This window comes from Eucalyptus grandis, chromosome 1, assembly GCF_016545825.1.
Source record: "Eucalyptus grandis isolate ANBG69807.140 chromosome 1, ASM1654582v1, whole genome shotgun sequence".
Lineage (NCBI taxonomy): Eukaryota > Viridiplantae > Streptophyta > Magnoliopsida > Myrtales > Myrtaceae > Eucalyptus > Eucalyptus grandis.
Genome location: NC_052612.1, coordinates 43,274,570 through 43,297,845, shown reverse-complemented (window position 1 = coordinate 43,297,845; position 23,276 = coordinate 43,274,570). Strand labels below are relative to the sequence as shown.

The 23,276-nt window shown below is 40.9% G+C and overlaps 2 protein-coding genes across 4 annotated transcripts; both read left to right on the top strand.

The window, feature by feature from the left end:
• Positions 1 to 8,565: 8,565 nt before the first annotated feature.
• On the top strand, positions 8,566 to 12,883 carry LOC104421159 (glycosyltransferase BC10). The gene is made up of 2 exons (XM_010033017.3): positions 8,566 to 10,275; positions 12,357 to 12,883. The coding sequence occupies exon 1, from the start codon at positions 9,158 to 9,160 to the stop codon at positions 10,262 to 10,264; it is 1,107 nt and encodes a 368-aa protein (XP_010031319.2). The 5' UTR covers positions 8,566 to 9,157; the 3' UTR covers positions 10,265 to 10,275; positions 12,357 to 12,883.
• Positions 12,884 to 17,349: 4,466 nt separating this feature from the next.
• Positions 17,350 to 22,878, top strand: LOC104421158 (basic leucine zipper 2). 3 transcript variants are annotated; one of them, XM_010033016.3, is made up of 5 exons: positions 17,350 to 17,527; positions 18,421 to 19,079; positions 20,385 to 20,460; positions 21,693 to 21,819; positions 22,266 to 22,878. In XM_010033016.3, exons 2-5 carry the CDS (start codon positions 18,526 to 18,528, stop codon positions 22,436 to 22,438), a joined length of 930 nt encoding a protein of 309 aa, XP_010031318.1. In that variant the 5' UTR covers positions 17,350 to 17,527; positions 18,421 to 18,525; the 3' UTR covers positions 22,439 to 22,878. The 3 variants fall into 3 exon arrangements, with proteins under 3 accessions (XP_010031318.1, XP_010031316.1, XP_018719487.1); XM_010033014.3 differs by having other exon boundaries at positions 17,350 to 17,699; XM_018863942.2 differs by lacking the exon at positions 17,350 to 17,527 and having other exon boundaries at positions 17,955 to 19,079.
• The last annotated feature ends 398 nt before the right edge of the window (positions 22,879 to 23,276 follow it).

Below are 23,276 nucleotides of genomic sequence, written 5' to 3'. Positions count from 1 at the left end.
ATTGCCAGGCCTCTTTCTCGTGCTCGAAATCGTGGCCGTTGATCTGGGCGCCATGAGGTCCAGATGATGTGATCCACTAGAATAATTGGTGGCCTACACTCGTGCTCCCTTCTTTCCCTCTTTTTTCTTTTTCTTTTTTTCGATTATTATATATATATATATATATATAAGAACAATTTCTTCCTTCTTCTTTATTTGCCAAAAAAGCGGGGACCAATTGCTTCGGGAAACTGAACTTGCAAGATTCTATTTGGGTAATTTAGAAAAAAGATATGTAGAACAAGCACAATGTAGATTTCCAATAAAGAAAGCGATGAAGGTCTTAAAATTAGAAAGTATTGGAACCGTCTCTTTATAATTTTTAGAGTCAAAATTTGTCGGCCGACCTATCTCCATGGCAACCCCCCACGGCGGTCCACATCCCTCGCATGCGTGCCCCGTCGACGCTTGAGCCCGGCCAGGTTGGTGAGGGGCTCCAATAGGCAAATCTTAGATCACGAGGTCCGATGAATGTTGCCTCCTTTGTGATCCACATAGGAAGGGACGACGAGTTGGGCGTTATATGGCAATGCTTGTAGGCTCGACGACGATGATGATTCGTGGGCAGCCACAACAGCAACCGCCTGTTGAGAGGGCTTTGGTGGTGTGATGATGAAAGGGAGAAAAGAGGGGAGAAGTGTTCTTTTCCTAGCCTTTCAATTCCAATGACTTGGGTAGATACTCTTTTGGAAAAACTCATCGATTAGGAAAAGATTTCCTGTAATTAGGCTCCCTAAGCATCACCATTTTCATATGGAAAATGAGGAGGTAAAGAGTTTGAATTTCTATTTTCAGGTCTTCACCTCTTCAAGAGGAATTAAGATGGGAACAATTAATTTCAGATATATATTTTGACCATCGCGCTCTACAAAGAAGTAAAGTAAAAGTCTCACAATGATTTGAAAGTTATTGTAGGATTAACAAAAAAAAAAAAAACATATATATATAGGCTCTCTTTATTTCACAAAAATATTATCAATGAAAACATTTTCCTCATTTTTGGGTATTTATATCACTTAAAAAATTGAGTTGAAACATTTTCCTAAGTAATGGAAAATCTATGTTTAAATTCAAGAAAACGATTCTCTTTAAAATATTGAAAATCATTTTATAAATTATGATTAGATATCCAAGCTTGGATTAGAAACTCCATGTTTAGGCACGGAAACCCCAACGCTTGTCCGTAGGTCCTCAGTGACAAATCGAGTCAATATGCCAAGGTCGAGTCAAAAAAAGCTAAGTTCAAAAACCCAATATTTGGGCCAGGGTAAAAAAAAAAGTGGGGCTCAAGACATTAGCACCCAAGCCCACAAAGGCTAGGCCTAGGACTTGGGTACACTTGCTGAGATCCCTGACACCTTGGCTTGGTTCCATAGGGCCAAACTTGAGACCTCAAAAACTTGTGCTCAAATCCCTAACAACCAAGCTCTAGTGTCGACACTTGTGCATAGGTTCAAGTAAATCAAGGCTAAGCCGAAGACCTTAGTACTTGTGGCTTGGGTCCTTGCACCTGGATTAGAGACCCTAGTGCCTACGCCTAAATTTCCTTGCACCTAAGTCTAGGCTCGTTGAGATCAAGTCCCTAGTGCCTAGGATCAAGTCCCCCATGCTAAAGCCCAACCCATCGAGGGCGAACTTGAGACCATGGTGGCAATGCTTGGGTCCCAACACCCATGCCTTGGTCCCCGTTCTTATAACTAGATTTCTAGCGCTTGTGCCCTTGCCCGCCCTTGCTGTTGGAAGATACGCAAGAAGATTCCAGTATATCATTCAAAGATCAATTATGTATCGTATCTAACTGGATACAAATTGTAATATATTTAGTTACTTGTTTTGTACACTCTTTTGTACTATAACAATAGGACAATGTACATTGAATCAAAGCGTGAATACGAGAGGAAAATTCCCACAATTCTTTCTCTCAAATTCCTCTCTCTCGACTTCTTTCATGGTATCGAGCTTTTGGTTCGACATAGCTTCCGCGTTTTTTGAATTGCCTTCCGTGGTCTTACGCTCTTGGTCTTTGCTTCACTTGCAAACCAAAACAAGATCCGGCAGGAATTCTTGATTTCTAATTCTTTTCTAACCTGCAAAACAGAGTTACTGCAGACTTTCTCTTCATCATGACAGATCCACATACTTCACCTACCGAAGGTAATGTGACGCCTCATGATTCGCCAACTCCGGCTCAGTCCATTATTAATCCGGCAGTTGATCAACAATCCAGTCAAAGCCAAATTCACGCACAACACACGCTTTGGCAACCCAATCCGGCTCGGTTCAATCCGGGTTACCTTTCTCGGCTTTCCTTATCGTGGATGCCGTACCCATGGATTCATGGATCAAATCCAAATGCATCACGGCCGGGTTACCAAAGCGTGCGGCCGTGGAGGCCTACCAACCAATGCGGGCGAGGCTCAACCATCGGCCTTGAGCAGACAGGCGGACCTGGGAATTCGAATCGAGGGACAGACTACAACCAATGCGGGATTTCCAAGGATTTATACCTTTTCCTATGCGGCCGCCATGAGTCGCCGAACTCCGCGACGCGCCATGTTGTATGTCTCAACGCCGACGGCCCGAGTTGAAGCTCATCAACAACCCCCTCAAAGGGCCGGAGAATTACTCAAATTGGGCGCGTGATTTCCGTCGAGCCCTCATAACAAAAGATAAGGAGGGATTCATCGACGGCACCATCCGGTCCCAATTGATGAGAAATTAGGCGACAATGGAAAAAGTGTAATCAGTTAGTCGGGACATGGATAGGAAATTGTATAAACCCGAAATAGTTAGGATTGCCTCCCAGGAGGATTCAAAATTTTTTTTGGGACAATATACGAGATGTATGGAAAACTTGGATCGGGCGAGGATTTTCTCACTACATCAAGCACTTTCCGAATCAAGCAAGGAAACACGTACGTGACGACGTGCTTCAACAAACTTTCAGCCCTCCGGGAATGAGCCGGAGGCGCGGAAGAGAAACTCGATGGGCCCGAAACCACTATCCAACAACACAAGGCGATAAAAGACGAGAGAAGGCGACTCGCTTTCTACTCATTCTTAACAAATCTTACCTCCATTTCGGTCACGAGATACTTGCCATGGAGCTCGCGCACCTTCGATTGGCCGTATATTCCTTGCTTTGTGCAAGAGGAAAGCCAAAGGCTCGCCTCAACCGAAGGGAAAGGGGCGAAACCCTAGCCTTGGCCGCAAGGATCGAAAGGGGTTCGCGAACCCTAGAGAAGAGAGGAGATGCGGTGCTAGGGTTTGCGGTCGAACGAAGCCTTTTAAAGGGACTTCTTCGGACGGCCACGATCACGCGTCTAGATCGGACGGCCCACGATGGGCGCGCAACTCCTCGGATACGGGACGGTGGAGATTTCACTATCATTAAAGGATCCAACGGCGGGAATTTCACGAGAAATTATGGGCCGAATTCTTCCCGGTCCAATTCGAATGGGCAGAATTCTCATGGGCCAAACTCCTATGGGCCTAATTCCTATGGGCCGAGTTCAAAAAATAAGGGAAAATTGTATTGTGAATTTTGCAAGCGGCCTCATCACACTGTTGAAAATTGCTGGAAGTTGCATGGCAAATCCGGCAAAAAAATGGGCAAGGAGATATCGCGGCATATCGGATCACGGGACGGACCGATGCGAATCAACTCATCACTCATGGTGAATATGAGCGTTGATGCGAGTGCACCGCAAAAATTAGAAGTTCCAAAGAGAGGGAGCGATTTTACGGTATTTCTCCATGTCTGATAAACAATATATCGAGAAATACTTGGATTGTTGATTCTGGAGCCAATGATCATATTGCATGTGAGAAGAAATTATTTACTGCCATTAATGAAGAACTAGATACCCTATTGTAGTACAATTGCCAAACGGCAACGTTACTCACGTCACTCTAATCGGGACGGTTAATCTTAGTTCTCAAATTGTTCTCACAAATGTCCTATATATTCCCGAGTTCCAATTCAATCTTATATACGTGTCTAGAGCCTGTAAGGAAAATTCATGTCAAGTTTCCTTCAATGCGATAGTTGTCAATTTCGAGCCCTTTCGACCGGGAAACCGATGGGATGGGGTAATCTATCGAAGGATTATTTTTAAGGAGAAGTTCAGCCAAGCATCTAGATCAATTTCTTTGTAATAGCAGTCATTGTGTAATTCGACTACCAATGATAAAAATTTCATTTTTCATTCTAGAATGGGTCATAGTTCTTTATTTCCCTATTCTCAATGTCATATTTGCCCCCTTGCAAAGCAATCGCGTACCTCCTTTCCAATAAGCGCGATCGTAAGGTGATGTTTTTCTTTACTTCATATTGATATATGGGGACCATACCATACTCTAAATAATGATGGTTCTCGATTCTTTCTTACCATTGTGGATGATCATTCAAGGGCCACATGGATTTTTCTCATGCAATCCAAAAGTCAAGTCGTGTCACACTTAAGAACATTCATTTCCTTGACAAAGACTCAATTCAGAAAAATTGTCCAAAAAATTCAAACAGACAATGGAAAAGAATTTTTTAATTATGAATGCACGGCTTTATTATCATCCCAAGGGATTCTACATGAGAGTTCATGTACTTACACACCACAACAAAATGGAATAGTGGAAAGGAAGCACCGTCACTTGTTGGAAGTTGCCCGGTCTTTAAAGTTCCGGCTTCTATTCCGATATTTTTTGGGGAGATTGTATTTTGATCCAAAGCATATTTGATCAACCGTATGCCGACCAAGATTCTTAACGGTCGAAGTCCTTTCGAAATTCTTTTTGGGAAGAAACCAGATCTTCGTCATCTAAGGATTTTTGGGTGCCTGTGCTATGCTTCTATAGTGGGACCTAAGGATAAGATGGGTCCACGAGCTCGTCGGTGCATATTCATGGGGTATCCTACCCTACAGAAAGGGTACCGCATGTTTGATCCATCTACAGGTGATTTTTTTGTTAGTAGAGATGTTCAATTCCACGAAGACTCTTTTCCTTTTGCTGCCCAGGAATCAAGCGAAGATAGAGCGGGACATTCTCTTGCTCATCATATCAAAGAGTCTACCCATGATCCGAGATATGTTCTATATCCTATGTCTACTATGGCACCAACACCTTTAGCAACGGACTCGGATCAACACTTATATACAGGACCTTCTTTAGAATCATCTCTGTGGAACCTCAAAGTGACTCGGTCATCTCCTATGGAGCCTCTAGCAAACCAACCATCTTCTCGACGATATTCATCCTAGACGTTAGGACGAGCCACACGTCCACCAACTTGGACTAAAGATTACATATGTGGAGTGAGAAATCCACCAGGTATTCTTTTCCCTATTTCTTCTTATGTTTCCTTCGATCGATTATCCGAGGAACATAGATGTTGCATTACCCGCATTTCTGAAGAACGCGAGCCTTCAAGTTATGACGAGACAAGAAAAGATCAGCGTTGGCGAATGCTATGAAAGCAGAAGCACCGATGGATAATCATACATGGGAATTCGTCGGTTTACCTCCGCATCGTAAGCCAATCGGATGCAAATGGGTTTACAAGATCAAATATCGAGCGATGGTTCGGTTGAAAGATACAAAGCGGAGTTGGTAGCAAGGTTTCACACGAAAGAAGGGTTTGATTATCATGAAACCTTCTCTCCGTGGCTAAAGATGTTCGAGTCCGATCCTTCCTCTCCGTAGCGACTTATCGAGAATGGCCCTTACATCGATGGATGTTCACAATGCCTTCCTTCATGGAGATCTAGATGAAGAGATTTATATGGACATTCCACAGGGTTTATGGAGACAGGGGGAGAATAAAGTATGTCGTCTCCACAAATCCCTATATGGGCTTAAGCAAACATGCAAATCCCTATATGGGCTTAAGCAAGCATCTAGACAATGGTATGCAAAATTTTCTGAGTCCTTGATAGCTGCTGGTTTTCAACAGAGCAAATTTGATTATGCCGTTTTCACATGGACTAAAGGTACGTCATCTATATACTTGATGATATATGTAGATGATATGCGATTATGGGCAATGGTGAGATAGCCATCAAAAGTTCAAGCAATTCCTGCATTCTACTTTTCATATAAAAGATCTAGGTTTGCCAAAGTATTTTCTTGGAATAGAAATTGCTCGATCAGACCAAGGAATATCCCTCAGCCGGAGGAAATTTGCCTTGGAAATCATATCGAAGCGGGATTGTCGGGATGTAAGCCATTTGTAATTCCAATTGAGCGAACATCAAGCTAACCATAGCAGATTATGATGCCGAGTCTCTCAAAAGGCTGATCACTGTACTTAAAGATCCAATGAGTTATCGAAACTAGTTGGGAAGCTCATATATTTGACTATGACTCGGCCGGATATTATTTATGTTGTTCAAACCCTCGTCGGTTCATGCACAATCCCAAGCGAGTCTCACATGAATCTTTGCACTCAAAGTGGTAAAATATTTGAAGAAATGTCTGGACTTGGGATCCTTCTATCCAAGAAATGTGATATGAGGATGACATGACATATTGTGATGCGGATTATGCAACATGTCCGATGAGTAGGAGGTCCATAAGCTGGTTTCGTGTTAAGTTTGGGGATTCTTTACTTTCATGGAAAACAAAGAAGCAATCGATTGTTTCATTATCCTCGGAGAGCGAGAATATCGGGCAATGGCAAAGACCACATGTGAGATAGTGTGGCTACGTGGATTACTTCGTGATCTTGGAGTACAAGTTCAAGGGCCAACGAAATTGTTTTGTGACAATGATGCAGCCCTCAAACTTGCCTCAAACCCAATTGTTCATGAAAGGACGAAACACATAGAAGTAGACTGTCATTTCACACGGGAAAAATCCGGGAAGGGATAATCGAGACATTGGGAATTCGAACGGAGGAAGAATAACCGGCGGATATTTTCACAAAACCTTTGTGTCAAAGTCGCACGCGTATCTCTAAGCAAGCTAGGCGTCTTGGATATCTACAAGCCACCAGCTTGAGGGGGAGTGTTGGAAGATACGCAAGAAGATTCGAGTATATCATTCAAAGATCAATTATGTATTGTATCTAACTGGATACAAATTGTAATATATTTAGTTACTTGTTTTGTACACTCTTTTGTACTATAACAATAAGACAATGTACATTGAATCAAAGCAGTGAATACAGAGGAAAATTCCCACAATTCTTTCTCTCAAATTCCTCTCTCTCGACTTCTTTCACTTGCCCAACCATCAACGGTAAGCCAAGTTCCCTAGAACTAGATTTGTGTCCATCAAGGCTAGGCTGAGATCCTGGTGCCCACGCCCCAATCCTTGGGGTTAGGGTCCTTGGCACCTACACATAAGTCCATCAAGGTTAGGCCAAAGATCCCAATGCTAATGCACAAGTCCATGATGTCGGGTCCGTTGTTCATTGAGGCTAGCTTGGGACATTAATGGTCGAGCCTAGTCACTGAGGACTAGGGCATGAGCGTTGGGGTCCCAAGCTTAGCCTTAATGGACCTAGGCACAGATCGAGTTCTCAAGCCTCAACCTTAATGGCTTAGGCATTAGCATAAGTGGTTTTGGGGATGTGTGTTGGGGTCTTAAGCCTAGGCATTGGGGACTTAGACATGAGTACTCGTGACCCAAGCATAGGCACAAAAATTCCGATTGTAGCCTTAATGGACTAAGGCTTGAGTGTCGAGTACCTAGGCACGGACATTGGATTCTTCGATTCAAACATTAGCATCACACCATTTGATTTTTGTGTACCTAAGCCTAGGCTCAATAAATTCAAGAGCTAGATGTTGGGGATTCGGATACAAGCATCAAGCTCTTGTGCTTGGGCATTGGAGTCCTACACTCCACCTTTTGTAGACCCGAGCTTAGCGTTAATGAATTTGAGCTTGGATTTCAAGGATAGGCATCGGATTCTTGGGCTTAGCTTTTGTGAACTCAAGGATCAACGCTTGTGCTCTTGCTCGAGATCGAGGCGACCATGCCCATCTCCTTGACACATGGATTGGGGTCCATTGAGGTTGAACCAAGGGCTCTAGTGCTCATGTCCAATTTTCTAGCTACCCACACGCAAATGACTTGCGCTCGAAAAATGTATGTTTATTTAAAAAAAAATTAATTAGGTTTTTCTTATCAAACCACAAAAAATATTTTTAGTTCATTTTTGAATCTCAATAAAACATTGGAAAGATAGTGTCCCTTTTCCTAGAAAATGACTTTTTACATTTATATTTTTCACGAAACAAACGCAAGCTTTTCATTTAAAATAGCTTGATCCCTTGAGCTGTACTCATCAATCTGGACAAAACTCAGTGAAACCTCAAAAGACCAGAAAGTTAAAAAGGGCATCGCTCCATACAAATAAAACGGATCGGGTCTAGACGAGTACTTACTTCAGACGCCCTCTCTCTCTCTCTCTCTCTCTCTCTCTGGGGTAAAAAGCTTAAAAGCCCACCCCATCTCATCCACAATTCCACACTGATCTCTCTCTCTCTCTCCTCTGTCTTGGGGTAAAAAGCCTAAAGGCCCACCCCATCTCCATCCACACTGGTGCTTCCCACCCTTTTTCTCCCTCTGTGCTCTAATCCATCGCCAGTGAGCCACTGGCAAGTGTGGCCACCGCCCAGCTTTTGCTCTGCTTCGCCACCCCCTCAATTCTCACCCCCACCCCCACCGTTTTCCTCCCCCTCACTCCTCCCCAGAAAAGGCCTCCTCCACGTCCCTTTCAGCATAGCTAATCTTCAACCCCTCTCTCTCTCTCCTTTCACCCCTTCTCGTTTCTTCTGCATCATCCCTCTCCTTTTCGTTCTCCTCTGTCCCCTAAATCTTGCTATTTTTATTTGTCTCGTTATTGATCACATCATCATCCTCCTCCTCCTCCTCCTGCTAAATACCTAACAACCCCAAACCCCTTTCCTCTCTCTTCCTCCTTGCCTTCCCCTCTTCAAGAAACCCCAAATCCCTGCGAAAACCTGCGACCTCCATTGAAACCCAGAACTCCAAGCTCGCCCCACGACCGCGTAGCCGCGAGTTTCAGACACCCTTTGGCGATTCCTTCGTGGGTTTCCAAACTAGAAGTGAGCAAGCGAGTAAAGGAGCGATCTTTTTTCCTTCCCCCGCCATGGTCACGTCGCCCTATGTCCTCGTTCTCTCTCTGATGCTCTCCGTCTCTCTCCTGTTATTCCTCTTCTCCAGCATTCACCCCGGCAAGAACCTCCCCCTCTCCCTCCGCGACGAGAACGACGACCTCCTCCTCTTCCGCCGCGCCTCCGGGGCCGGCTCCCCCTCCCACGCGGCGGCCACCTCCACCTCCACCTCCACCTCCTCCTCCCGCTCCTTCCCGGCGAAGTTCGCCCGCCTCGGGGCCCGCAACTCCCGGCCCAAGATCGCCTTTCTCTTCCTCACCAACTCCGATCTCTCTTTCTCCCCCCTCTGGGAGAAGTTCTTCAGCGGCCACTCTCGGTACTACAACATCTACATCCACGCGGATCCTTCTTCCAAGTTCGCGCCGCCCGATGGGGTCTTCCGGAACCGGCTATTCCCTTCGAAGAAGACCGAGCGGGCCTCGCCGACGCTGATTGCCGCCGCGAGGAGGCTTCTGGCCGAGGCCATCATCGACGACCCCGCGAACTTCTACTTCGCATTGGTCTCGCAGCACTGCGTCCCGCTCCATTCCTTTCGGTACATGTATGACGCCCTGTTTGGGGACTCAATCTCCGCCATCAAAGCCTATATAAACCCGGAGAAGTACAAAAGCTACATCGAGATCCTAGCCGACGAGCCGAATTTGTTCGAGCGCTACACGGCTCGAGGAGAGCAAGTGATGCTCCCAGAAGTGCGGTTCGAACAGTTCAGGGTCGGTTCTCAGTTCTTCGTGCTCACGAAGCGGCACGCGTTGCTTGTCATTGAAGATACGAAGCTGTGGAAGAAGTTCAGATTGCCTTGCTTGAATAAGGAGTGTTGCTACCCCGAAGAGCACTATTTCCCGACGCTGTTGTCAATGTCGGATCCAAAGGGTTGCAGTCACTACACGCTGACTCGAGTGAATTGGACCGGGAGTTTCGATGGGCATCCGCATTTGTATCAGCCCGAAGAAATTTCCCAGGAGCTCGTGCACGAGTTGAGACAATCCGAGTCGAATTATTCGTACTTCTTCGCACGGAAGTTCACACCGGACTGTTTGGAACCGCTCATGAAGATCGCGGACACCGTCATCTTCAAGGATTGAGCTTTGAAGTGGTAAGAATCACCTCACTCTAGCGTTAGCTCTTGCTGTATTCTTACTCTTCTTTGCTCGAATACTGGTTTATTCTACACTCTCATGGACCACAAGATCAGCCACTTGAATAGCTTAACATCTGAGTTTCCTCGTGTTCCAGTTTGATTCGCATTCTAAAGTTAATAAATTTAGGTGACCGAGTGAAGTTTTCCACTAAAATTCCGATTTTCCATTGCTGCTCCGTTTCGACAAAAATTCTAACCTGAAAATCCACTTGCTTTTTCGGATGCCGAACTGGAGAACCCTTTTGCTTAAGATAGTCAATGGGTCATCTTCTAGTGTTTTCTTGGATCATTGTTGCTTTGCATATATTGATTCTTGCTTTAACATCATTCTGTGGCCATAAAGACATTAGCAGTATCATTAACAAACACGATGGAAACTATTTGAAGGGACCCTGTTATTCTCTCGCTTTTTTTTTGGCCCTTTTAGCTTTTTGTGGGGACACTATATTTCTCCGTTTCTTTCTCCTATCACCGACTTTGCTTAATTGTCGCAATGCAATGAGGCAATTTAGTATATTTAACATTATAATAAGAAAGGTTGTCTGGGGCAATCTTTAGCTTGGTTAGGTACTCTGAGTTGACTGGTGGCCTTGCCCATCACCATGTATTTGGTGGTGCGGGACCTTCAATGAGTTCAGCCAGATGTTGAGAGACCTTGTAATTTTGTTGAGGAGAGGTTGAGTTTGGAAGAGTTGCGCCACCAGAGCAGAGCACCTGTCTGTTGTTACATCACAGTCGTGTTAAATATGATAATTAAGAGTGTGAATCTTGCGGCCCCTGATTGAATCCATCAGATTTAAGAGAATATTAGATGAGGGAAATCAGATTTACAGGTGTTTTTTTTTTTTATAGGTCCAGATGTGAAGTCAAAGGTGCTCAGACTTGAGTTGTTGCTAAACCAGTAATTGGATTGCTGATTGATATATAGAAAAAATAAACAAATGAATCGTCGGACAGAAAATATTCAGAATACAGAAAGATTAGTTTTTCTGCAATCAAATTTATCAACTTGGAGGAGAAAATGCATCCCTAGTTTTTTTGGTTGAAAGATATACAGCTTGTCTAATCCAGTAGGCTAGCTTTTGCAACCTTGTCACTGTGAAATTAGAAGTGTTGCTGCTGGAGAAAATATCATGTAGACTAGCTTATTCATGTTAAATGTTGATTGTGATTTCTATATAAGAACCTGCAATATTTGGATGACTTTGTTTTCTTGAAAATGAATGATCTTTTGATGGGGTTTTCTTGGTGGAATAACTTTACTATCTAACATTTGATGCTGGAAATGGAATATGGATAAAGTAATTTGCTTGATGAATGGTGCGTCTTAAAAGCTTATAAGTTTCAAGAGTTGGCTACGAAACTACTTTTGTAATGTTCACACTTTCTATGTACACCTAAGGGGCACTGCACTCCTTGGGGGACAAAATTTTGCTAGAAACTTGTACAGCCTTTTAAAGTCTGATTCTAGGGAAAATGCTTCATCAAGGAGAACTTCATAAGTGGGATTTGGCTAACTTCTAAATTTCAAAGTGGTAAAACATTCCATTATAGGAAGTCAGATTGCAGACGACAGTCATCAAGTTACAATTTTGTCACGTCTTCGGTGAAAAGCTGTATGATTTAGTAAGAATGGCTGGATGATTACATCTTGGTTCTTACTTTTTCTGGGTGAACTCCTTATTCCGGAAATATCATAAAGAGGAAACCGCGAGATGCGTTCTCTCTCAGTTCCTTCAAAGAGCTCTTACTCTGCATATATTCTTCTTGAATTGTGAGCATTCAACAGTCACCAGCAGAACCTATATATAGCAGATTTCCAGATACTGCGAATGACTCGTCTTTTCCCTACACATTTCTAATGGCAACCTACTTGCATTTAATGGTCCCTGTCTCTTGTTTTGTACCTTATCCTCTGAGAACATATTATATAAATCTAATCGATGCCCGCGTGAGCGTGACATGGAAAATGTGCTCACTTGCTCGTGATGTGTGATCCTTGTCTTACTGTGGTTTCTTTCTTCCCGTGTCCACAGTTCAAGAAAGGAATCTTTTCCCCAAGTCTAGGCTTCTCGGAGAGGAGTTGAATAAAAGGGGGAAAAAGGAAGAGGGAATCTTTTGACTACAAAGCAGGACGAAAGAGACCTGCGAGGGCTGGAACATGGGGAGGGAATAACAAGGTCCTGACCCCCCTGCTGCTGCTGCTGCTGCTGCTGCTGTAGCTGTATTGTGATGTGTAGAGAGTGAACCCGAGTCAAGTTGCACATAGTGCGAGTGAGTGTGTATGTGTCGTTTCTTTTTTTTTTTTTTTTTTTTTGAGATGTTTTTTTGCCCTCCTTTTTAGAAATTTCTGCACGAAGAGGTGTAATGGACGGTGGGTATGGTGTGGAGTGGAGGAAAATCAATACCAAGGCTCGTTGCTTTTCCTCCTCCATCTCGAAGTTGAAGATGGAACTTTCATTCTCCCGTTTACCCGCCCTTCAAACTGTGACTTTAATTGTAATCTACGGGTCGCCTTTACCTTTGAATTTAAGAAGAAATCGTCTCCTTCTTTTCCCTTTGATTTGGTGGCTCTTTTTGGGGGGTAGTGCTCCTTCGTTTTTCATGTCTTCTGTGGTGGCGTTTTGATCTTTGGCTCTTCGGTTGAGGTGCGACCGCGTGCTTTGTCTCGGAAAGATTATAGTAGCTTTTGAAGATGTGAACGGGTGCGCTCGGGGTACTTTTCTCAAGACTTGTTGTGGAAGAGTACACGCAAAGTGTTTTTTAATGTTTAGGAAGTATCTCGGTACGTGTTCTTAGAGGCGGGGCTGGTTCTAAAGTGTTGTACACATCGGAACGGATCGATCCGCGCGCCACTTTACGCACAATAGCCGGTTTTTGCTTGTATCCCTAGGAGACCTATTTGTTCCGATGTTTGGAATAGTCATTATCACAAAAGGGATATTCATCTGAACTTAGGGTAATTAATATATTTTCATGCAAGGATTCTCTTGATTGACCACGCTTGGGGAAATTGTTTTGCAAATAGCTTGAAAATATAAAGCCATGGGCATATAGAAATGAGGGGTTGGCCTTGGGTTTAGATGGATCATCTCCTGCAAAAGCCCATTGGTAGATTCTGAAATTTTCCCTTTTCTTTTTGAGAGGACATTTTCCAAGTCATTGATTGAATATTGGAAAGTATCACAAGTAGAATTAGATTAGAATAATTCATCTAATTGAAGATAAGGCTAAGCCCAAGTATGTCAAATCTTTTAATTTTTCCCTTTTTATCATAAAGATTGGGCTTTATTGGTCTTGGTCTCTCTTGTAGTAAAAATATAGATTTCGAAATGTCATGATTAATGTTTCAGTTCTTTGGTTGAAAAATTATTTGAGAGCCCATATGACAAGATTCATGATCTTTAATGTTGACAAAGAAATCAAGGCTTTCATGTTTTCTGATAATCAAGAGAGGAAAACCCATGGACTTGATGGATATCAATAGAAGTATAATTGACCACAAAACACATCGATTTTTTGTGAGGTACTATATGGGATTTTGAGCAAAATTATATTTCTCGAGGGGTTGATCTAAGGATATGAAAAATGGGTATAATTAGGGAATTGCAGCATACAATATACGTCGAGACGTCGGGTTTATTATCGTATTTATAGATTGTAATGGGGAGCTCAAAGAGCATCAAACATCGCATGCGCAATAAGAGAGATACATGAAATCTAATTGCTTTTAACTTAAACTTGAATAATTTAGATTTTGAAAAATAAGGTCAAAAATCATGTATATCACCCCGTCTTAGTATGATGTTTACATTGTAATTAGTTATGCCCATCATGCCAACAACGTGTTAATTCCTCTCTCTCATGCAACATATATGTGCTAATTATTTGAAGGACATCCTATCCTTCATAACTTTGTCCTCCCCTCCTCCTCCTTTTTTTCCTTTTTTGCCAAGCATGACTTTGTCTTTTAAAAAGCATTTACTTGCGGACATAAAATTAGGGCGTGTTTGTTTATGTTTTGTTCAAAAATTGTTGGGGAACAAAAATAGAAAAACTATTTGTTTCGGGGAACCATTTTTGACTAGAAAAGACGCGTTTGGTAAATTTGTTCCCGGAATAAAAAATGAATAGAAATACGCTTAGTAAATTTATATATATATTTTTATTTCTTTTATTTTTTTAATATTTAATTTTTAATTTTTAATTTTTTTCTTCTTTTTTTCTTCTTTTGGCTGGTTCGAGGTCACACGCGGCCAGGGTTGGTGAGGTTAGCGACCTCGCCCAGCCATGGCGAGGCTGAGCTCGCCCAGCCATCGGTGAGGCTTGGCCTCGCTGGCCCTCAACGACCCTCGACGGCGGTCGCCGCCGGCCATAGTTGAGGCGGCGGCGCCAAAGAAAAAAAAGAAACAAAAGAAGAAAAAAAGAGAAGAAAAGAGATGAGAGAGAAACAACTTTTCTGTTCTTCAAAAGTGTTTTTGAACAAAAACAATTTTTTTATTTCTTATTTTTGTTCTAATTTTGTTCTCGAAACAAAAAAATAGGTTTTGAACAAAAACGCAAACAAACGTGTTTTTGTTTTTTATTTTTATTCCCGAGAATAAAAAAATAGAAAATCTGTTCATGAACAAGAAAAAGAAATACAAACATGCAGGCCCTTAGAGGGAGGTCATGGTAAGCTTTGTCTTAATCAAAGTGGCATTGAAAAATCATTTGAAGCTCATATGAAATGTCAAGAATGCATGCACATTGCATAGAACTCATCCCCACTTCCTCCCCTTTAATGCATTTAATTAATAAAAAGGCGATTAAAAGGACTCTTTCGCGCCCGCCCCCACCCCCACCCCGGGGCAAAAACTATTTGATTAAATTAACATTTTTAGTATCCCTTCCTGCTTTATGGAGCCACTATAGAACCCCAAACAAAGAAGCACCTTTTTTTTTTCCATTTTCATTTCATTTAAAAAATGTACAAAAAATAAAAAGATTCGAGCGCAAATTAAAGTTCATAACTAGATGTTAAAACTTGACAAATTGTACCAGCTAACTCACCAACCAAGAAACACACAAATGCACAAAAGCAATGATAAATTGGAACACTATAACTAAACGACATAGACAATCAAACAAACTGAGATATCAACAGCTGATAGCTTTGTCTTGGACATTCTATACCATTTCCCATATTAATCACATTTTTTTTAGCCACCAAGGGATATAATTCTTTTTTCTTTATATCTCACTTTGTTAGACCATCTTCACTAATATCATAATCGTAAATTCCATGACTACTGATTTATCAAATAATATCTCTATACGTATATTGCAAATAATTCACCCTCAATTAAATACTCATAAATAATATGTGTGTACATACAAACATACTTGCGGTTCCCATCTTCACTAATTTTGTTGATTAATAAGGTGTTATCCATTTGAAGACTAGAGATATTGAACCCAATTTGTAATTTTCGAAAAAAAGAGAAAAAAAATATACTTTTTAATTTACAACATAGAACTTAGCTTTCATATAAATTTCAAGTCTCGAAATGTTCATTAACCACATGGTGATAAGAGCATAAAACATTATTTGCATTTGATGATATGGGAGTAGAACTCCCGCTGTATCTCTAATTAACATACACAGGAATCCATTTTATCACCACTAAATTGAGGCTAAAGATTGATATAACTAGCTAAATCAACTTTTGAAGAAATTTACTCGACCCTCTGTCTCTCTTTCCAAAAGGCGGTGTGTAAATACCTTTTTAATGTGAATATATATACACACAATATAAAATATATTTTATATTACTTTATATTATATGATTGTGGTCCCCTGGTCCTCCATGCAAGTTGATGCTTTGCTCTCATGCGCGAGGCTAATTTTAATTCCCACTACGTTAATATCTTTATATTGGCTCCAAGATTCTTCATGCTTAAAGTGGAGTATCTCTCTCTTTTTATTTTTTTTATTTTATTTCATTTTTGGTCATTGAGTGGAATATCTTCTAAATGAGCCCAACAGGGTTTTTCTTTATTCACTTTAGGGAGATATTTCTTTTTTGGGTTTTTATTATTCCTATATGGACTCAGCTTTCAAAGCAACAGGAAGGCCACGGTTTAGCTTAACCCTATCTATCAATTACCCAACAAAATATATCTAATCTTCGATCAGAAGCCTGATTAAAAGATTGTGGGTATGATGAGGAAAAATCTGATTAATAATAATGTTATGATTTGGTTCTTTATCTTTGAACAGAAGTAACCTTTTAGCTGCCTTTTCTTTCTTAATAAAAAGCATATGAGTAAATTTAACTTGACTTCAAACAGCTTTAAGGGTCGCGTAATCTAACTTGATTCCGAATAACTTTAAAGGTGAAGAATTTTAAAAAAGGTTTAAGGTGCTTAATATTTAAAATAAATACCAAATTTCAAGCTCTTAGAATAAATGTAAAAGTTAAGAGTGAGGTGAACCTAAAATTCTACGACGAAAGTATAAAACAAAACACTTAAATAAATCACCTCAAGACTCTTGAGCATTGAAATGATTATTCATTAGAGTATATACTTACATCACATATTACTTCAATAAAAGAAAACATAATATATGGTGTCATTGAGATAATTTCTTGCATGTAGCCACCAAAAAATTAGGCACTTCCATTGACATTTCAATGAAAGAAACCCTGCTTGCTCAAGTTTTCCAATCCTCATCATCATCGATCACTTGTCTTGGTTACTTAGAAACAAAGCTAATATTAGGATGAAGATGACGGAGATTCCAAAGGAGACGTTGATGCTAAACACATTCCACAGGGGAAGTCGGGACAACAAAAGCAGAGAAATGGAAATTTACCACTGATATACAAAAGGGAGTCTTTCAGGCCTGAGGTTGCAAGGCAGCCGAAAAGTGATGGCTGACCTGACCCTCCTCTCTCTGGGACCCACGCTTTCGTACGCTCCCTTTCCTGCTGTCTTCCAGCATCTCTCTCAGTCCCTCTGTCCCTCTCTCTCTCTCTCTCTCTGCACAATTGGAATGAATGACTCACTAAAAACTACTCGGCTCTAGCTTTCTTTCCTTTTCTTGTTTTTCTTTTGTTGCTTTTAAGTTTTCTGGAACGAGCGGCTCGTATTAACCATTCTTCACTCAACCATCACTCTGTTCTTGTGTTGGGGGAGGCGATATATTCGGAGGAAACAGTAGGTGAGCTAGAACTTTCCCGGCTACAAGCTACAGCCTTTGGATGCGTTTCGGTTTCCCTTTCGAGAAAGATTCAATCTTGCTGGTGGGTTTTCGTTTTCTTGTTCGGAGAGACCACGATTGAAGCGCTTCTCCTTGCCAAATGAGTTTCTCTGTTCTCCTCCAATCGAACCATGTGAGCGTGTCTTTAATCTTCCTTTTTTTTTTCTTTTGTTGCCCCTGAAGATTTCTTTCTGCTCAATGGTTTTTGCGTGGAACGTATTTGAATGCTCCGTGGTGTCACTGTTGCATTGTTTCTTTTTTTTTTTTTTTTTTTCTACAGTCCTATTTGTCATGCGGTTTGGTTTGGTTGAGTGTCGCATGCACATTGTTTTCCAATTTGTAAGGTATCAACTATTAAAAGGTTGCTCCTTTGTATTTACCTTCCATGAAGCTGCGATCTTTATCTTCCCCTGTGAACATATGTTAGTAGTTGTTTGATTGCAAGAAAGAGGGAAGAGAGAATTCGTGTTTAAGATGGTGCTTCTTCCCAATTAACAGTGTTCAAGCTCTCTCTGTTTCTTTCTTTCTTTCTTTTGTTTTTTTTTTTTTTTTTTTTTTTTGGGGTGTGGCCAATTGGAGGGAAGAATTACAAATGAGGATTCTGTTCCTAGGGAAGTTTTGCCAAATTCAATGAGTTATTTCATTTGACAGTTTTTGTGTAAAGTCATGGATTTGTACAGAAGCTAGAAGGTCTCTATCTGCGTGACATGTAACAGAGAAAAATTTGATGTCTACTTTTGTTTGTGAATTCGTCATGTGAAGTTTAAGTATTTCTCTACTCACAGATTCCAGGTGTCCTTTTCCTCCTCAAAGTTCTCTCAATTCAAAACTTTCTTTGTGGGATGCTGGTGCAGGTGAACATGATGTGCTCTTTCGCTTTCATAAAAGAGAGCATTGAGAGAGAATTTAACGATAGATTTATATGAAGAGCTTATGGATTCCCTTTGATTCACGTCACCATGTCGAGGCAAGCTCAACTCCCACCCCGCTGCCCATTTCAAAGAAAGCCTGTTTCTCGGCCGATTCACGACGCCATCTCTCCACCTGCAAACACATACCACAGTAATGTCTTTCCACGGCATAAAAAATCTCCCTCTCAGAGTGCCATTTTGGAGGAGCAGCCGGCATGGCTTGAGGATTTGCTGGACGATCCAAACTCAAGTTACAAGGGAGTCATCCATCGGAGATCGGCTAGTGATTCATTTACTCTTTTAGATGGCCTATCGGACTCATTACCAGCAATCAAACCCCATAGTGCAAAGCAGGCCAGAGATGAAAGGGAAGCTTCAGGCAGGTTGGACTTGGATTGCATTTATGGTCCTAATTCTCCGCGTCAAAAAGCCAACCCAGCATTACCGGACAGTGGCGTAGTTTCAGCATTGTCGGAATATATTTCACAGACTTCCCTGCAGTTCCTAGATGGCAGTCTATGCATTTCTGGAATGGTCAACTCAGATACGAACGGTGATAACTGTTTTTCAACTGGTGATGCTGAGACAAAGGCAGTGAAACGGTAAGCAGTGTCTTCATATATTCAGGTAGCAATTTTAGCTATATCTAATTACTCTATATTAGCTTCTAAACATCCTTGGTGATTGATAAGTCTGTTATCTTTTTTACATTCTTTCATGCTCTAGAATTCCGGATTCCTCATTTTTGTCAGCTGCATCTGCAAATTTATATATCCCTGATGTTTGCATATGTAGTCAATGGAAAAGCTCAGCCAAAATTCCTTAAATTCTCCAGCCATATGTTCACGGGCTTAGTATGCGTGGTTTTTATTCTTTAGCTAAGTGCTTTCTTGAGCTAAAGTACATTAATTTCTTCCAAGAGAGTATATTAATAAAGTATGTCAAGGCACTTCAATGAGGAGAATTATGAATTTATTTAAGGACGCTCTTGCGTATTTTCAAGTGCATCTGATTTTTCTAGGATTTTAATAATTGTGTGGAAATTGAAAGCTGATCTAGTTAGGACAACAGTTGTCTCCATTTTTAATTACTTGTGCAGTTGTTACTATGAATAATGGAATATGAATGTGCTGAGCTTGCATATCCATTGTTTGTGACAGCAAGTTGAGCATTCTTTCGAATCTTGAAGCTTCTTTGGCAGTGTCATGCTAAGAGTGCTCGAAGTTTATTAGATACATAGCAACCTCTTTTGTTGACTATGATAAGATATTATATCCTGGCCTTCTGAAAATGGTTTCCTATGCACATGTTGTATTGGACCTATTAACCATAAACTAGCAGCAGGGCTGTGACACTGTCTTCCCTTAAGGTGCACATAGACCTATAGATATTCTTGACTGATCTAAAATTTTCTTGGGTGAACAATTATGTTCTTATCAAGTGACTTTTCAAGGGCATCATTCTTTATGCGTTTGTTGAGATGCGACCTATGCAGCATGGCTGGACAAAGACCTTGTGTCCACTGCGTTGTTTTATTTTGTTTTGCATAATTTTTGGATGGCTTTTCCACTTCATCGTAACCAACCATGAGATTATAAAAAGTAGAGTTATACTACACTCCAGTTCTTGTGAAGTTTGTATTTTTTTTTTTAATCTACTATAGATCGTATCATATAAGCACCGATTTCCTGTGATTGGAACACCTACTCTCATTTTGGGAATAGTTATATCCAGAGAAGGATGATTGCTCATTGCTGAAGTAGCCTCTGTCACAATGTAAATGCTTCTTCCATGTTTTGGTGCAAAGCCATGATGTGAATATGAATACTACAAACAGGTCGCTTTGTCTTCCTTTCTAGTTCATGCGACAGGAGACATAGGAATTACTTATTTTGGTTTTTCTACAGGCATTCAGGACAGCGTTCGAGGGTACGTAGACTTCAGTATATTGCTGAACTGGAGAAAACAGTCAATATTTTCCAGGTTAGAGGCTTAGAGCTTCTCGATTTTGTGGCAACATAGTCATGTATTCTGGTCAACAGTGAATACAGAAAAATAAGAAATCCATATAGAGACACACCCCCAATCACATCTAGCTTTTCCCATTTTATGAGTGCCATAATTTGTAGCAAGCAAATGCTCAGCATGGACCATGCATCTTTCATGTAGACATGCAGAGCAAACCATTTGCCTTAATTATGGTAGGAAAGATGGAAACCTCTTGGTCAAGACTTTTTGACTCATTGACTCCGAAAACAGGTGGTTGTCTTGAACAGTTATAGAAGAAGCTTCAGCGTTTCTAGACTAACAAACTGCAAACTACAAGAACTTCCTTGTAATTAATTGAAGAAGAAGAGGCAATTCATCATTTTGAAGCTGGAAATAACATATGATATGCAGTTTTGACAGATCAAGTCACATGAAAGTTCGTCATTTTCCCCATACAAAAGTTTTGTTGCTTCTGCTTACTGAATAGTTCCATTCGGTTCAGTTGTCCCCGCCCCCCGCCACGTGAAAAAAAGAGTCTTCATGTTCATCTCCTTGTCTTATTCTGTAACCTAATTTGCTATATAGCCTTTAACGTTGTTGCCTGCTTGCAACTAGTGACAAGACGTTCTTTTATTACTGATGATGCTTGGTGTAATTAAAAACTCAATATCTATATAGTATTGACCCAAATTGACCCAAAAAAGAAAAAAAGATTACAGAGATGATTTTTGATACTTATGCATTTAAAGTCGCTAATGTACCCCTTGGCATAAGTATGGGGCTACCCATGTCATCAAATGTGTATTTCATCTAGAATAGCATCATTAACGATTCTCCCACACTGCTGCTAAGAAGCCATCTTTGGTGGGGAGCACGTTGATAGTCCACCATTCAACTGGTCAAGCCTTAGAACCCCATAGAAAATGTGGTGCTCAAACTGCTATTAATCAAGTAAATGCTGTCCAAATTTCCATATATTTTTCTGTGAGGAAGATCTAGGATCTAAAACTTACGTCTCTATCCAGAGCAAATAGTTCATTCTGAAATTGTAATTTTCATTTACTGCATGCCCCTGCTGCGATATATATTCACCCATTCTAAGGTCTGTGTCATTTCTGATTTTCATATTACTTATCCATTCTTGATTAAAGATGTCTACACAAGAGCAAAGATTGTATCCAAAATGTAGATGAGAACTAAAGAATGAGCTCGATCTCAATATACAGGCTTTTGAATCAGAGTTAGCAGTCAGAGTTGCTTCTCTGCTTCAGCACCGTTCTGCTTTGACCATGGAGAATGCCAGCTTGAAGCAAAAGATTGCCAGACTGCAGCAGGAAAAGTTACTCTTGGAGGGTGAGTCTTCGCTTAAGTTCCGATGATGATAATGATTGTTTTTCATGCATCCTGTTTAGACTTGAAATAGATGCTCCCATATTATTGTCCTGCGTTATTCTTGGGTTTCTTTTCCTCTTTCCGTGTGATTAGAAGGGATTTACCTATGTCCACTAGAGGGTATAACTATACTCTCGTGCAGTACCATGAGAAATTCTTTGGGTTGTGTGTCGTCTTGTCACCTGTATGTCTGAGAATCTGTGGCTGATATATATTCTTGAGATTAGACTTCTTAGCAATTTGGCATTTGTTCCATTCTAAAAGCAACGCCACAATAAGGGGAACCATTATGTAGTGGGCTTAGATTGCATTGAAGGTATCATGAGGATCGTGTATAATTACTGACCAACTTTGTTAACCCTTTACCGGTCCCCACTTTTTAATAGAGTTAATTTTTCTTTTAACAGGGCAATATCAGTCCATGAAGAAAGAATATGGGAAACTGAAATTAGGTCTTGCAAGTTCACCAAACAGCGGGTTCAGGAATCATTTTGAGGCAAGTCCTGCTGCTGGTGCTGGTGCTGCTATTTCAGAATCTGCTTGGCAGTCATTAGGTATCGAAAAACTCAATCTTAACTGAAGATCTGATGTCCAGATAATCTTGAAAACCTTGGCGTTAATGTGCAATTTGCACTCGGCATTGGGTCTTTTGTTGCACTGAAGTGCATAAACAGAAAAAAGAAAATGTCAGATCTGTAGGCGTCTCTTGGCTCAGTATCTCCTTTAAATGGGCTACTGTAAATCTGGTGAAAGACCTCGATTTTGAGTGACGAATTGGGTCGACACCTTAGGTTGCGGTAAACACGGTGCAAATATGGGCTTGCTGTCGGAAGTTCCTGCTTTCTTTTGCCTGCTGCAAAAGAAGAGGGCAGTTTGAAGTTTGGAGTTGTTGTTGATGAATGCTTTTCTGGTGTGAAAGTGGTCCAAATAAAGGGAAGGAGGCCTGCTAATGTTCATTTTGCTATTATGCTTTTGAACGACACCTAATCTAATGTCTATGCTAAAACGGCCTTCTGGAAATTCTAATGCATTCCATTTAATGAGAGGAGCCTGTCTTTTCCAAATTCAAGTTTAAAAGTTTCCTTCGCTTTTAAAACTCGAACAAAAGATTTTCCATAAATAAACGTTCAAAATTTTGGTGAATAAGTAAGATATATCGAACATAGATCTAAAGTCTCAGGAAAATGTTCGAAATAGCAACAGCAGCTATGTGATGGAGGAGTGATGTGTAAATCCGTCATGATTCATATGCAATTTACTTGGACATCAACACTTGACTTCGCAACACCAAATTCATCAAATAAGTTATCATTTACTCCAACGGTTATCGCCAAATCATTTCTGCAGTATGATGTTTTCATAGTAATATGTCATCGAATACTTTTATGACTAATCCATGCCTCCCCATATAAGGAAAA